At 44.5% G+C, this 16,480-nt stretch overlaps 1 protein-coding gene across 3 annotated transcripts in view; it reads right to left on the reverse strand.

Annotated features, from left to right (window-relative positions):
- Positions 1-14,502, reverse strand: part of AP2M1 (adaptor related protein complex 2 subunit mu 1) — a 35,776-nt gene extending 21,274 nt beyond the window's left edge. The window contains exons 1-3 of one of the 3 annotated variants that reach the window (XM_073589261.1): positions 14,350-14,502; positions 6,758-6,874; positions 2,793-3,058 (exon numbers count right to left, since the gene is read on the reverse strand). In XM_073589261.1, the coding sequence (XP_073445362.1) occupies positions 2,793-3,058; positions 6,758-6,831 (340 nt within the window). In that variant the 5' untranslated portion in view covers positions 6,832-6,874; positions 14,350-14,502. Of the gene's footprint in view, positions 1-2,792; positions 3,059-6,757; positions 6,875-14,093; positions 14,228-14,291 lie in introns of those variants that run through there. The other 2 variants (XM_073589262.1, XM_073589263.1) reach the window with 2 other exon arrangements.
- Between the last annotated feature and the right edge of the window lie 1,978 nt (positions 14,503-16,480).

Here is a 16,480-nt window from a genome sequence, read left to right on the forward strand (position 1 = left end):
GTGTGTGTCCCCAATCACAAAGCATCTTTCATTTCACCAGAGCTGTTCAAAAGAAGCCGAGATGTGATTGCTTGCTATGAGCAACAGTTTTCCTTGCAACCAATCACTAAGCATCTCTCATTTCACCAGAGCTGGTTTTCCCACTTGACAACAACTCAGCAGACACCAACATGGTGGGAGAAATCTAGCATCCCCAGAAACATAAGCTCCCAGCCATTGTCTGCCCCCAGAAAGGAGCAGAGAGCACAACAGAAATGAATCCCCCCTCCCGTGCCTATATACCCATCACACATCCTCCATCCCATAGGCACATCTTCCCTCTTAAAGGGATCATTAGTATGGAAGTCAGAGGAAATCCATTCAGCGCTTTGGTTTTGACCCCAGACCTCTTACAGGGATGCCCGGTATGGAAGTTAGCACAATTCCACTCAGCTCTGTGGTTCTGACCCCAGGGTATGGAAGTTAGGGAAAATCCACTCTGCACTTTGGTTCTGACCCCAGGCCCCTCTTAAAGGGATCTCTGGTATGGAAGTCAGGGCAAATCCATCCAGCGCTTTGGTTCTGACCCCAGGCCCCTCTTAAAGGGATCTCTGGTATGGAAGTCAGGGCAAATCCATCCAGCGCTTTGGTTCTGACCCCAGGCCTCTCTTAAAAGGGATCCCAGATATGGAAGCCAGGGCAATTTCCTTCAAATGCTCTGGTACTGACCCCAGGCTCTCTTAAAAGGGATCTCCTGTATGGAAGTCAGGGCAAATCCCTCAGCGCTCTGAATCTGACCTCAGGGTTCTATTAAAGGGATCATTGGTATGCAAGTCAGGGCAAATCCACTCAGCACTCTGATTCTGACCCAAGGCCCCTCTTAAAAGGGATCCCCGGTATGGAAGTGAGGGCAAATCCACTCTGCGCTTTGGTACTAACCCCAGGCCTCTCTTAAAGGGATCTCTGGTATGGAAGTTAGGGTAAATCCATCAGCACTGATTCTCACCCCAGGTTTCTATTAAAGGGATCATTCGTATGGAAGTCAGGGCAAATCCACTCAGCGCTCTGGTTCTGACCCCAGGCTGACGTGATGATGTGGGATGTTAGGGGTAGTAGTCCCGTGGCTCTGGCTGACAGGATGATGTGGGATATTAGGGGTAGTAATCCGGTGGCTCTGGCTGACGACATGATGTGAGATATTAGGAGTAGTAATCCGGCAGCTGTGACGGGATGATGTGGGATATATTAGTGGTAGTTTGTCCGGTGGCTCTCGCTGACGTGGGATATTAGGGGTAGTAGTCCGGCGGTGGGGCGGGATGATGTGGGATATTAGGGGTAGTTGTCCGGTGGCTCTGGCTGACGGGATGATGTGGGATATTAAAGTGAATGTGGCTATGTGGAGTGGTCGGGGCCGTACATATACATTATAATTTGTTATAACAACCGTAGTTAGTTAGTTACTACGCGCCCGGGCAGCGCCGGGCTCTTCAGCTAGTAATACATAAGGCACAAGCATATCACCTGGTAACTGCAAGTGCTGGCACACAGATGGCACGGGGACTCTGTGTGCCAGCACTTGCCGTTACCAGGTGATATACTTGTGCCTTATTATGTATTATGCATCTTGAATTTAGTCTGACATGTTATCTACTGCAAATCTGTGGCTATTGCATACCCTTATTGGTCTTAATTGATTATGTAATGGGCTGCTTACCATCTATATTTACCTTTGCTGTATACAACTAAGCCGTACATACCTGACATCCATGGTCCACTGTGCCCCTGTATTTTTTTTTGGTGGGTTACTGGCGTTTTACTGTCTCTTGCCTCTCCACCAATAAAGCAGTTTTACGCTATAGACCATTGGTTGTTCTTTTTGCATTTAATCCTCTCCCTCTTTACATATTGTTTTTGACAACCGGTCTTTGTACAGTCCTTGGTATATATTTTCATAGGATGGTAGCTACAATGTGATATTTTGGTATATATTCCCTCATCCCATATGATGTATATACCTCTGTTCACAGCTATTCTCTTTTTTCATATGAGAACATTATATAGAAACAGTATGTCTCCAGAAGTTCCATAAGATTTGGGAGAGGTGGTGCGATTCACCCTTAACGCACTCCTAATACCACAATTTCATCAATCTTGCAATACAAACCCTTCCAGGGCATGAAAGTGATGCTATATGTGGGCTTTGGAGTGCATTTATCATAACCTGACCTGGTACAAGTTCAGAACTCTGATAAAGAACCTGTTGGTTTGAGGGTACAATGCTTTGTAGTGGACATTATTTCAAATGTCCCATTTGTTTTATTCTTTGTTTATTCTATTATTGAAAGTGTGATATCACATATGTCATTGTAGACGGTGACTATATGGATTATTCTGACTTTACAGCGCATTGTTATGTTTGTAATCTTATCCTGTGGAATCTTTCAATTAAAAAAGGAAAAAAAAAAAAAAAAAAAAGGAAAAGAAAGTTATAAAATATCCCATATATCTGTTCTCTTCCTGATCTAAAGATCTCGACTTTTAGTTGAGATGAATCTGTGCAGCACTTTATGTACATGCACAGTAGTGAGGCAGGGCTGTGGAGTTGGAAATTAGGGAAATTGAGGAGTTAAGAGTCGATGGTTACACTTACCGACTTCACAGCCCTGTCTGTCTGACACTCACCCCTGCAAGCTGCATACAAAAGTAGTTAAGAACACTAAGGGAACAATTCCTATACACTTTTTTTTTTTTTTTTAGCCATGAGGCTTGAAATAAAGCTATACAGCACAGACTACAACAGTTTGGCTTCTTACCGTCAAGCAATTCATAGATCAGTACAAAATTGTTCTTGATGTTTTCCTCACTGATCTTTCCAAAGTAGGCAGTCATGACATCACACATCTTATACAGGAACTCAAATACCATAGCAGCGTTGACATTTTGCTTGGTGACTGCTGCTAGCCAGATGTTTGAGCGCTTCACGTGAAAGAAGCTGGTACGAGCAATGTTGGTGACAGGAGACCGCACCTGCTGCCGGGCATGGATGACATTGACACGGAAAGCGTCCACTGCATTCCTCCTGAAAAAGTAGAAATTTAAAGATTAAAACCTGAAAAAAAATTATTGCATTTCACAAATTCCTTGTTTAGGTGCCAAATTAGCTCGGTAAATACAAGCGATGGGGGAAGCTGTACATTAAATTACACTTTTAATATCTTCTATGCCATTTAATCCTTTTGAGTCATAAGCGCTTGGCTATCAAGGACTCTGAGGACCTTTTCTTACTTTGCACTGGATTTGTTGGTCATCGGTTATATCCTTGTCCACCCACAACCGCAACTATTCAAAGCCAGGTAGGACCTGGAATGGTTGTATTATGTCATTTTGGCTTCACAAAGTTCCAATAACATTGCACCTAAATTAAGGGGGTCAAGTTGGCATTAGAATCTTAGCAGTGCAACCTCAGGCTTTGGGCCTGGGAATTCAGAAATCCATCTCTCACCATAGAAGATATTAAAAGATTTGTTATTATTACTATAGATTATCAGTAATGTTATTCTCGGCAGAAGCGGCATATATAAAAAGGGCACAATGACATAGGGCTGAAGAAGTTCTAACCATATCACAAGTTCAGAATGTTAGTAAAAACAAGAAACTAACCATATCAACCAGTAAAAATAAGATGATTAGGACTTTAAGATGTGTTAGCGGTATTGCAGACGTATATCATCAAAAGGCAAGAACGCTATAAAGTCGTATTAATCATTATGGTCACAGCAATGTCAATAGTTTCCCTACCAGAGACCAAAATGGCTCAATTCAACATGTGTTATTAACCAATGTCAGTGCACGAGCCCAAACAATGAACCAATATATATCCATTTTTAGGTTTAGCATTATTACCATGAGGGGAGCCAATTCATAGGTCTCTAGCAGAGACAGAATAAGTCTATGGTACAATATATAAAAAAAACCCTGGCACCTCACAATATAAGCAGTTATTAAACATACTGGTTACGACAGTGTCAGCATGGCACAAATCTGGTACAAGCACAGAGACAAACAGCCGGCACTACAGGGCAAGTCGCAGCAGTAAGATCTTACCTATTGCTACAGCAGCCAATGAAGTGATGAGATGGAAAGAGATGGCACCAGCAAGGAAAAGGACAGTGACAGCAATGAAAGAAAGGGTTAGAAATAAAATACTGAAAGGACAGCACACTAGCAAAGACCCAGGAGGAGAGCACACCGAATACAGCAGTAACATCCAGACTGTAAAGTACAGCAGCTTAGAGCAATGCTCTGCTCACATGCATGCTGCTCAGCAGAGAAGGTGGAGTGCAGCCATGCCTCATGCCCCTCCTCTGCTTACAGCTCAATAACAAGCAAAAAAAAAAACAAACAAAAAAAAAAACGCACATAGACTGGCTAGCAATACGTGTATACCTTATTAAAGTGGATTAGGAATTGGTTCATCTGGAATTCCGCCTGGGAAGCCGTAAACTAGCACTGCAAAGCCTTCATTCTCAGTAGTGGCAGGGGTCCCAACAGAAGTCAGACCCCTACAGTTATGCCATCACTTTACAGGATTTAACAAAAACAAAAAACAAAACCCCTTTAAAAGGGAACCTGTCACCAGATACTGCAGTGCACATGCGCCGGGACTCTGACCCTTCCCAGTACTTTGCTCTGCCCTCAACAGGTCAGAGAAGTACGCCTGCGCAGGAGAGCACAATGCCGAGGAGATTGCATGGATGACATAAGGACGCGTCTTCCACATGAAACAAGCAGGAAGACAGCGATCATAAGAAGGGAGGCGCCGGATCAAGAAGAGCAACACCCCTTGGACCAGACCACCCTGCTGGTGAGTATAAAGTCGGGATCACACATGCGAGGAATACGGCCGAGTCTCGCATGTTAATACCCGGCAGTGCTGCTGTTAATACTCTGCTGCCGGCAGTCGGGAGCGGAGCGTGCGGCTCCATGTCTTGCTATGCGGCCGCACGCTCCGCTCAGAGTGCCGGCGGCAGTGCTGGGTATTAACATGCCAGACTCTGCCGTATTCCTCGCACGTGTGATCCCAGCCTAATAGTTATTTATTCTCTAACAGGTCGGGTTGGGGGCAGATATACAGCATTATACAATGCTGTATATCAGCCCTGAAAGGTGGTTGTCTTACTTCATATTGTCCAAAACTGGTGACAGGTTCGCTTTAAGTACACTTTTTTCCTCTAACAGGACATCCTAAATGACCACGCTTTCCATCTGAAAGCTGGATTGCCACCGAGCAGCAGGAACACACACACACTTTCCTACCATTTGAAAAGGAATACCTGTCCACCAAGCAGGGTAGGAGGAAATAGTAGTCATGCATGACCTGCTGTTATAAAAACCCACACACAGCAACAATCTTGTGTGAAGCAGCAAACGTTAATATTTAGAATAATCTTTATGAGACAGTATTTTGCTAATTATTCACCACTTATGTAGGAAACTTTATTTTTATCCATGTAGGATGGCAAGTGTAGGAGAAGAAAAAGGGCAACGTGCCAAACATCCAACATGCAATGTAAAAAGAGGAGAATGCTCATGAGCGGGGGATGCAGAAGAGTTCACTACAAAAGGCACTAGAACTTGCTGTAGCAGTCTGTACAGACCGATCTGCTGAAGTACAAGTCCCTTAGAAGATTGGGACATAGATTTAACACATTTAAATTTTAATTGTGGATGACCTTAGAAGAGGGGTCTTATAAGGAGCATTCTAAAAAGGGAAAAGAAAACACTAGCTCACCAGCTAAATATAGTTACACCAGTTCAGCAGCTCCCATAGCGCTGTAGTCATAAATTACAGTAAGATCTGTAAAACTATAAATTAAACTGAAAACTAAGGCAAACATAAGGGTTACTTAGAAAACACTGTCAGAAAAAGAAAAATTCTGAAAGATCAATGATCCTCATTAGGCTTTAGGCTAAAAGCAGATCAGTGTATTCACATTCAACCTCATGTGACTGATGATGCAAGACAACCAAAAGGGTGTTTTGTATTTTTAAGACCATGTCCAAACTAGATATGAAAAACAGGGACTTGCCTGACAAATTCCATGGAGCTTACAATTTTGTAAAGTAATCCCTCAATATCCACCACAGTTCTACATGTGCATTATGACCATATTCATTTTGAAATCCTTACTACCAAGACATCCCACTTTTCCCTCCAAGTTTTATTAGTATACACCTCAATCTTTGCCATTTCAACTATCTATACAGTCTATGCCCTGCCTTTGGTATGCTCCAATTAAAACAAAAAGTCATAATAAGAAATAAATCATTTATCGTTTTTCCTAAGAAACAATAGGTACCATCAGTACACAATATAACACCAGAATAACGCTACACAGAACGTACAATACCCCACCTCAAACACGCAGAACAGCAGGAATAAACCGCCATGGATGAAATTCCTCCTTAATAAAGGCCAGCTGCTGCTACCACCATTATGTGTGCACTGTTGACAAACAAGACCTTCAGGATGGCAAGTGTTCTACATTTGAAGACAACCTCTGACCATTTTAGGAGAGCCAAGCTCATCTTTGACTACCATGTAATTCTGCAGGGGAAATGAGTTGCCAGAATTACTTACAAACTGAAGCAAGAATGATCATGGTGATCAGCACTTTAGAAGATGCTCGTTTTAGGAGGAGAAAAAAAAAAAAAAAAAAAGGAGGGAGGGGGAATAACTGCAGAATAAGCATACAAGATAAATATGAATGCGGCTTACCCAATATCATCTCTGTACACCCGGGAGATGAGGACCTCTCCCTTGTGATTATAAATGAACAGTCCTCCGATCATGATGGATTTCTTTCAGTTTCCTATTCCCATGATTACAACAGACCTGTGGAAAATAGTGATAAAAAGGAGGTTGGAAATAGGCAAAGCTGTGAGTTGATGGTTGGCCAACATAACTGAGAAACAGGACCATGAACACACAATACAAAAGAAATGCATGAGAAGCAGTGATCTTATATAATCCTGCACATCCGAACAGAGAAAATTGACCATTCCCCTTTTTGTTCCGCTCATTAACCAATTGCCCTACAGATATATAGATATCTAGATTTCCAACGACAAATGATTACATGAATGACAATGCGACGCCTCCGAGTCGGCCATTTATTTCAGAACGACAGCTCTTTAGGCCTGTTTTCTGTCTAGAGCACCAGTAGAAGCCCAGAATGAGGGGGTGGAAGAGATGAGCTGGCACAGGAGATGCTTCATACATACAATCTCATGACTTGTCTCTTCCCAGATCTGTAACAATGAACAGTCAGCGCTGCCTGCAAGAATCTAGAGGAAGGAAGAGGCAGAGATCCTCACATGAAATTCAAGGGAAATCGCTGATTTTAGAGGAAACTGTTTCGTTTTCTATGCAAACTGCATAGGAATCGGAACTGCTGAGCTCACAAAATGCTACACACCAAAAAACACAGAAATGATAGATCATATTACAGGGATTGAATGCACAGGGGATGCTAACAGCTGTGATCTACGCAGAACACAAAGAACGGGGGAGGGGGGGGGGGCGCATTAAATCCTTCCAGATGAAAATGACTAGAAACTCTGGAATGAGTGGTGAGGGGGATGGGCAGATCTGATATTAGCTAAGTTCACAACAACACAAATTAGATCTGAGCGTCTGCAGATCACATACTTCTACATTACCTTTTAGTGCATGCACCATGGTTGGTGTTAATAAAAATAAACTTTCAATATGCAGGGGCTGAATGAGTCACATACCACAGTAAACCCATACAGTAGCATATGAAGGAAGTATAAGTCCAAGAAACAAATACATAACCAAGGCAGAATACTGGTAATATTACTAGAATGACCATAGTAAGGTTTTTCTGCCATTTCCATTTTTTCTCCAAGATACAAGTCCAGAATCTGCAAGCCATGATAAGTGAAGATAAGGTGACCAGAAAGAAGAATTCACATTTAATTGTGGTTGATACGTTTTAATGGCTAACTGAAAAGATGGTAAATTACAAGCTTTTGAGACTACTCAGGTCTCTTAATCAGGCGAGACGAATACAAAATCTGAAGAGTCACATTTATTATACACAACACAGCACAGAAATAATGCAAGGCTAAGACAAGCGAGGTGAAGCAGAATTGTCATTATGGGAGAGGGAGAAACAGTTGTGGCCATAAATATTAAAACAGTTCATAGATCAGGAGTTTAAGTTTTAGGCTGAGTTCACACGTAGCGTTTTTAATCGCGTTTTGCGGCGGTTTTAAATGCGAGAAATCAGCATCCCATGCATTCCTATGGGATTCCGCAATGCTGTGCCAATGCTGCGTTTTTTCCGTGGTGGAATCGCTTCGCAGTAAAAAAAACAGCACACTCATTAATTTGGTGGAATCACGGCGATCCCGCACCCATAGGAATGCATTGTTCTGCTTACTTTCCGCATGTGGCTGTGCACACCATGCGAAAAGTAAGCAGAACATTTGCGGATGGTACCCATGGTTCGGAGGAGAAGAGACTGTCCTCCGGGCTCTAGGCACCATATCCCTGTAAAAAATAGAGTTTAAAATAAAAAATAGTTATTTTTACCTTCCGGCGTCCCACGCAGCCTTCCCGCCTCTCTCCAAGCTCCCGGTCCCAGTAATCCTTTGCGAGAATGACCGCGAGAGGTTGCGATCCCACGAGAACAGACGCCATCGGTCATTCTCGCAAAGGATTACTGGGACCGGGAGCGTGGAGAGAGGCGCGAAGGCTGCGCGGGACGTCGGAAGGTGAGAACAATAATATTTTTTATTTTATTTTTTTTACATCCTATCTTTTACTACTGATGCTGCATAAGCAGCCTCAATAGTAAAAAGTTGGTCACACTCGTCAAACGAGTGTGACCAACCTGTCAATCAGTTCTCCAAGCGATGCTACAGATCGCTTGGAAAACGCTAGCATTCTGCAAGCTAATTACGCTAGCAAAACGCTAGTTTTTCCACGGGAAAATCACGGGAATTTAAAATGTGATTTTCCTGCGGTATGGAATCCTCGCGGTAATTTCCGCTACGTCTGAACCCAGCCTTATTGTCTCTGATTAGGGTCTGGTTCTGTGTCGTGATGCCCCCACAAGGTCTTATTCCTTAACTGATGTAAAAAGATCCAAAGGTCCCAAGTACTTTCAGCTGCATCACATCTAATGTGGTGTACATAATTATTTGTACTAAATGTGTCCAACTGGGGGGGGGTCTTTATGTGGGGGAGACAGGGCAAAAGCTTAGAACAAGGATGAATTCTCATCGTCACACAAAAGAGAAAAAAGAATGGATCTACTTGTGGCCAAACATTTTTGTATCCCTGATCACAGCACCATGGACATGAAATTACTTGTAATAAAAGGTAACTTCAAATCTCAGAGAGACAGGAGGGTCTGGGAGTATAAGCTCAAGATGACCTTTGACACTCTCCGTGCAGGAATGAAAGTGTCGCATGGATTTATATCTTTTTACATCAATTAAGGAATTTGCTCCTCAAACCTTGTGGTGACATCACAACACAGAACCAGACCCCAATCAGAGGACAATAAAACTTTCACACTCCTTTATCTATAACCTGCTTCAATATTTATGGCCACAACTGTTTATCCCTCTCCCATAATGATAGCTCTGCTTCACGTCACTTGTCTTACCCATTGCATTATTTTTGTGTTGTGTATAAAGCATCAAGTTACGTACCGGTAACGGTATTTTTCGGAAGCCCATGACAGCACCACTAGAGAGGGGATCTGCCCTTCAGAAACAGGATCGCTATATTTTCATGCTGTACAAGTTTGTTATTGTAAATCTGTTTCTTTCAGCAAAACTGACTCATGAATTTGCACTGAAGGGATTTATCTTAGTCACCTTTTTAATGTAACTATTCTTCAGCCATCAGCTGTTCCTCTGGCATCTCTAATGATTAGCTGCTGCTACAATAACCATTAATATAAAGAGCCAACAAAGTAGTTTACAGTATGGACAGACAAGGTTGTACATAGCGCCATTCTGGTTCATAGAAGCGGCTATATTATCCTCCTTCGTGTCGCTGTATTATTTATGAAATCCCCTTCTAGAATTTTTCCCTTTATGTATACACACAACGCTAGTGACAAACACTGCTTTTTTATTATTAGTTTATCCCTTCATTCTATACAGTTTTTAGTACTAGTACAATTTTACTTCGAGACACCACTTAGGCACTTTATAAAACGCTACTATGACATAGGGAAGACCAGAAATCAGGAGATGCATTGTGAGTGCAAAAAATGTGGCAAAGTAAGAATGCTTTAAAAAAAAAAAAAAATCATCAAGTAAAACACAAAGTAAAGAAAAAAAAACCCTAAACAAATATTTTTTGTTACCGACCTTTGCCTTCAAAACAGCATCAAATTAACAATTCTTCTAGATACACTTGCACACAGTTCTTGAAGGAACTCGGCAGGGAGGGTGCTCTAAGCATCTTGGAGAACCACAGATCTTCTGAGGATGTAGACAGAAATCCTTCGGCCTCTTCATGTAGTCCCAGACAGAATATTATGCTGAGATCAGGACTGTGTGGGGGCCATATCAACACTTCTAGGACTCATTGTTCTATATGCTGGATAGCTCTTAATGACATTGGATGCATGTTTGTGTTGTCATGCTGAATAATAAATTTGGTACTGCATGAGGGAAGAGTATTTATCCACATGTCTGAGCATTACGGTGAGGAAAAAAAAAAAAAAAGAAAAAGAAAAAAAAAAAAAAAAAAAGGTCAACTATAAGGCTATATGCACACGCTGCGGCTTATGCTGCAGATCCGCAGCAGTTCTGCAGACAGTGTACAGTAGCATGTAAATCTATGTGATTTACAATCTGCTGTGCACATGCTGCAGATTTTTAACTGCGGAAAAGCTGTAGTTTTGAATCCGAAGAAAGAAATGACATGTCACTTCTGCAGATTCTGCTGCGGTTCCCATCTCCTCCATTGTAGAGGTGATAAGCCGCAGTCATTTTACCTGCGGTTCCGCAGATACAAATCCGCAGACCAATCCGCAGCGCGTGCACATAGCCTAAAAGCAGTGGTTGGCTAAGGACTGAGGAGTCAAATTGTCTCCAAGTTTATTCTGCAGCAGGACTATGACCCCAAGTATACAGTCAATGGCATCAAGAACTATCTTCAGTGTCAAGAAGAACAAGGAGTCCTGGAAGTGATGATATGGCCCTCACAGTGCTCTGATCTCAACATTGAGTATGTCAGGGATTACATGATTACCCTGGCTTAATAAAGTACTATTTTTATTGATATGCAAATAGACCATAAGTGCCCTGGGCTCATCAAAGCACTTCCCAATATTCTGTATCCTTTGCTCTATATGCTGCCTAGCCCCATCTTCCTCTGCTTGACAAGGCTTGTTAAGGCTGTGAGTTGTCAGTCAAGAAGTGGAAGGTGGGGCTGGGCAGGAAATAGAGCCTGGAGGTAGAAGAGGTTTTAGGAGAAACAAAATAGCTGAAGTTGTATGCTAATGAGTGGCTGGAGCACCTCTGACAGGAGGAGGTGGTAGAGGGCGGGGAAACCGAAGAGCTGTAATTGTAGGGCCTACCCACTACAGTACACAGACTTTGGGGCCTTCTTTTTGCAGTGCCCTGTTTAAATTATCTGGAGCCTGAATGAATCAAACAGAATTTCAGTACAATCCAGAATTAACTACTTTCACAGTTTGAAAAGTCATTTTCTGGTTGCCGACTCATTGGCACCAAGCAGATGGGTTCCTGAAAGCCCTGCTCTGATGTATGGTCCTGATTGTGGTGTCAAAGACTTGATGTGAATACCAACAGACATTACACAGGACATACCGGATAACTGTGCATAAAGAGAAGGCCCATACATTTAAAAGTGAAGCTGTCAGCAGGATTGTGCCCAGTATCCTTCACAGTGTCAGGTTGGAGCCATTATACTGAATAAATGATACATTGGTTGATGAAATCTGTCTTGTGGTTGTTTAATCTTTCTTTTCAGTTTTGTGTTAATGAGATTCTCGTGCTCCGGGGCGGCCTGTGTGGGGTCTTCATGTGGTGCTCCGATTAGGTATTCACCAGTATGGCCTCTGACAGGTCACTGATCTGCCTGCTAGTTTACATAATGAATATTATATATACACATATTGGAAAAAAAAAAAAAAAAAAAAAAAGAAAAAAAACCTTGCGCAGGCAGGTGCCAGCTGTGGCTCCTGCCCTGCAGAATAATCGCATGTGTAATGTGCAAGGTTATCCTGATATTAAAAAAAAAAAAATCATTTGAAAAGGCGCCTGCATAGTAGCAGCTATCTGTGTATATACTGGTGATCCAATAGCTGCTACTGTGCAGGTGCCATCATCTTGCTAGAGAAAAAAAAAAAATTACTCCAAGATGGCGCTGCCAGCATCTGCGCAGTAGCAGCTATCACCAGTAGGTGCTATTGCGCTGGCAGCACCATCTTGCTTAAGAAAAAAAAATAAAATTTCCTCCTCCAAGATGGCAGCACTGAGACTACGCTGTAGCAGCTATTGGTAATCGCCAAAAATTTTCTGTTCTCTAGCAAGATGGTGCCGCCGGCGCATGCACTGTAGCAGCTATCGGGTCACCTCTATATACACGGATAGCTGCTACTGTGCGCGCCATTTTCAAGTGGATTTTTTTTATTTGGAATATCACATTTCGATTGCTGTAGCGATCTTTATCAAAGCTTTGATGAACAGCGATGGAAACGCGTTGCTCTTTGTCCTCGTGCGCACCACAGTGCGATCCAGGAGCATGTTATATTTTTAATCTCATGGAATAAATATTGATATTTTACTGTAAGAGCTGAAACATTCTCTTAACATTGTTACGTCTCATCAGGATGGAGTTCTGTGCACCTTCCAAGTTTCGGCAAGCTGGCTTTTTCTTTTGATCTATTAATGCTATACACATGTGATTATGCTGCAGCACAGGGGCCACAGCTAGGACCTGCCTGCAGAAGGGCTTTATTCTTCATTATGTATATTTAATATTCATTATGTAAACTAGGGGTCCTGACAGTGACCTGTCAGACACCATACACATGAATACCTGAGCAGGGCACCACATGAAGCCCCCCACAGGCCGCCCCAGAGCACGAGCATATCATTAACACAAAACTGAAAATAAAGATTAAACCACAAGATGGATTTCAACCGCCAAGGTATCATTGTAATCAGTATAACGGCGCCGACCTGACACTGTCTGTAGGTTACTGTGCACAATCCTGCTGACAGGTTCTCTTTAAACTGGAGGAATTAGAAGTTTTTTTTTTTACCACACAAAAAATGATTCAGGTGTCTTTATACCAGCACCTGGCTACAGACGTGGATTATTCAGGATCTTAAGACTTCTAATTAGGCTATGTGCACACTATCAGTATTTTACCTCAGTATCCGTAAGGCCGGGTTCATATTGCGTTTTAGCAGTCCATTAACGCTGCCATTGCCCTCCATTGTCGGGCCCATCACGACGCATGCCGTAAAGCGGCACGCGTTCACGATGTGCCGTCATTCAGTGACGGAGCCTCGGATGCGGCTAGCACAGATTAAGCATCTGCACTAGCGGTATAACAACGCATATCCCCTTATGCTTTAGCATTAACACAGCCCGTCAATGCTATTCATTGAACGAGATGTGTTAACGCAATGTGAACCTGGCCTAAGCGAAAACCTGTAGTGGAACAGAGGAAAAGTATATAGAAACACGTCACCACTTCAGGATTTATCACCCACTCCTGGTTTTGACTTTCAAATACTGAGGTAAAATCCGGAAAGTGTGACTGTGGGCCTAGTCTGCGCATAATACACTAGAGCTGGAAACATTACAGCCCAGAAATCCAAGGGTGTCATCATATGGCAGACATCAGAGCTGCCCCCGTGCGAGTCCCAGCAGTGGGGGGCTGACACCGAGAGGCACAGTGCGGGGAGTAGTAGTTATATGTCCATACACACAGAGGCCCCAGGGTCACACCGGCCATGTACTAATGATGCCCATGGGACACGGAGTGCAGACCGGCCCCACCACCGCCTCCATCACTGACTACCTGCCATGGCGGCCGCGGATCAGGCTGCTGCCTCCCGGAGACACGGCGGCTCTGGGACCACACCCGGCTAATGTGACAGCCGCGCCCGCACACCCGCCAGCCCAGCGCAGACCGTTCCCGGGTGACGATAACAAACGCAGCCCGTATGATGGTTACGGTCACCCGTGTAACAAAGGTAACAGCTGACACAGACCGCACCGTCAATAATGGCCTCAGCATAAGCGCGCGACGTTCGGTCTGTCAATGCTCCGTTTACCTTCTCTCAATCCTAGAGGTTCTGAGGAGAGTGCAAGATGGCCGATACTCCTCCCACCCGCTCCTTTCCGCGGTGCTTACGTCATCACGCAGCTGCGTTAAATCAACAGTCGAGACGTGACTGACAGGGGAAGCGTGCGCACGCGCACTAGAAGGCGAAGCTCGACTTGTCAGCTGACTGATGATCATGCCATGTCACGTGATACAATGAACTTAGTACATAGACCTCTGCGACGTACACGTCTCTGAACAGACCCGTACATGTATGTGCAAAGAGGACACCAGGTGGGCCAGGGTTGGGTCCAGTGCACAGAGGACACCAGGGGGGCCAGTGTTGGGTCCAGTGCACGGAGGACACCAGGGGGGCCAGTGTTGGGTCCAGTGCACGGAGGACACCAGGGGGGCCAGTGTTGGGTCCAGTGCACGGAGGACACCAGGGGGGCCAGTGTTGGGTCCAGTGCACGGAGGACACCAGGGGGGCCAGTGCACGGAGGACACCAGGGGGGCCAGTGTTGGGTCCAGTGCACGGAGGACACCAGGGGGGCCAGGGTTGGGTCCAGTGCACGGAGGACACCAGGGGGGCCAGGGTTGGGTCCAGTGCACGGAGGACACCAGGGGGGCCAGGGTTGGGTCCAGTGCACGGAGGACACCAGGGGGGCCAGGGTTGGGTCCAGTGCACGGAGGACACCAGGGGGGCCAGGGTTGGGTCCAGTGCACGGAGGACACCAGGGGGGCCAGGGTTGGGTCCAGTGCACGGAGGACACCAGGGGGGCCAGGGTTGGGTCCAGTGCACGGAGGACACCAGGGGGGCCAGTGTTGGGTCCAGTGCACGGAGGACACCAGGGGGGCCAGTGATAGGTCCAGTGCACGGAGGACACCAGGTGGTTCAGTGTTTGGTTATGGAGGACCGTGGCTCAGACTGTCAGGGTCGTGTTTTGCTTATTGGTCCATCTACATAGTGCGATTTTAGGCTGTTAGTGGGAAGCTGCGGTTTGCACCTCCCGGTCCCGATGGATCACAGCTTCCATTGTGCCGGATGCATCTTCCTGCTGCCCCCATGTCATTTCTACATACTGCTCATCTGTCCTAAGCTTCCAGGCTGCACGGCCCCAGGCGCCATATCTCTGTGGGGTTACAGGCTACAATCCGACCAGAAGCTGTTGGGGAGTTTTTGATGCGGTGTTTTTCCTGCTTCAAAACTAATATACTGTACGTATAATATATAGTAATATGCAGCGTCTTACAGCACCAGGGAAATACGCTGGGAGTTATGGGAATCTGCCTGATACATAACCTTCCCCGCGCCGTGCGTTATATCCACACCGTGTCGCTGTCTCGCGCTGTGCGTTATATCCACACCGTATCGCTGTCTCGCGCTGTGCGTTATATCCACACCGTGTCGCTGTCTCGCGCTGTGCGTTATATATCCATGTGTCGCTGTCTCGCGCTGTGCGTTATATCCACACCGTATCGCTGTCTCGCGCTGTGCGTTATATCCACACCGTGTCGCTGTCTCGCGCTGTGCGTTATATCCATGTGTCGCTGTCTCGCGGCGTGCGTTATATATCCACAACGTGTCGCTGTCTCGCAGCGTGCGTTATATATCCACAACGTGTCGCTGTCTCGCAGCGTGCGTTATATATCCACAACGTGTCGCTGTCTCGCAGCGTGCGTTATATATCCACAACGTGTCGCTGTCTCGCAGCGTGCGTTATATACAGTCATATGTAAAAGTTTGGGCACTCCTATTAATGTTAACCTTTTTTCTTTATAACAATTTTGGTTTTTGCAACAGCTATTTCAGTTTCATATATCTAATAACTGATGGACTCAGTTATATTTCTGGATTCAAATGAGGTTTATTGTACTAACAGAAAATGTGCAATCTGCATTTAAACAAAATTTGACCGGTGCAAAAGTATGGGCACCCTTATTTTCTTGATTTGAACACTCCTAACTACTTTTTACTGACTTCCTGAAGCACTAAATTGGTTTTGTAACCTCATTGAGCTTTGAACTTCATAGCCAGGTGTATCAAATCATGAGAAAAGGTATTTAAGGTGGCCACTTGCAAGTAGTTCTCCTATTTGATTCTCCTATGAAGAGTGGCATCATGGGCTCCTCAAAACAAC

This window comes from Dendrobates tinctorius, unplaced genomic scaffold (genome assembly GCF_039654945.1).
Source record: "Dendrobates tinctorius isolate UK_male_01 unplaced genomic scaffold, ASM3965494v1 ptg000107l, whole genome shotgun sequence".
Lineage (NCBI taxonomy): Eukaryota > Metazoa > Chordata > Amphibia > Anura > Dendrobatidae > Dendrobates > Dendrobates tinctorius.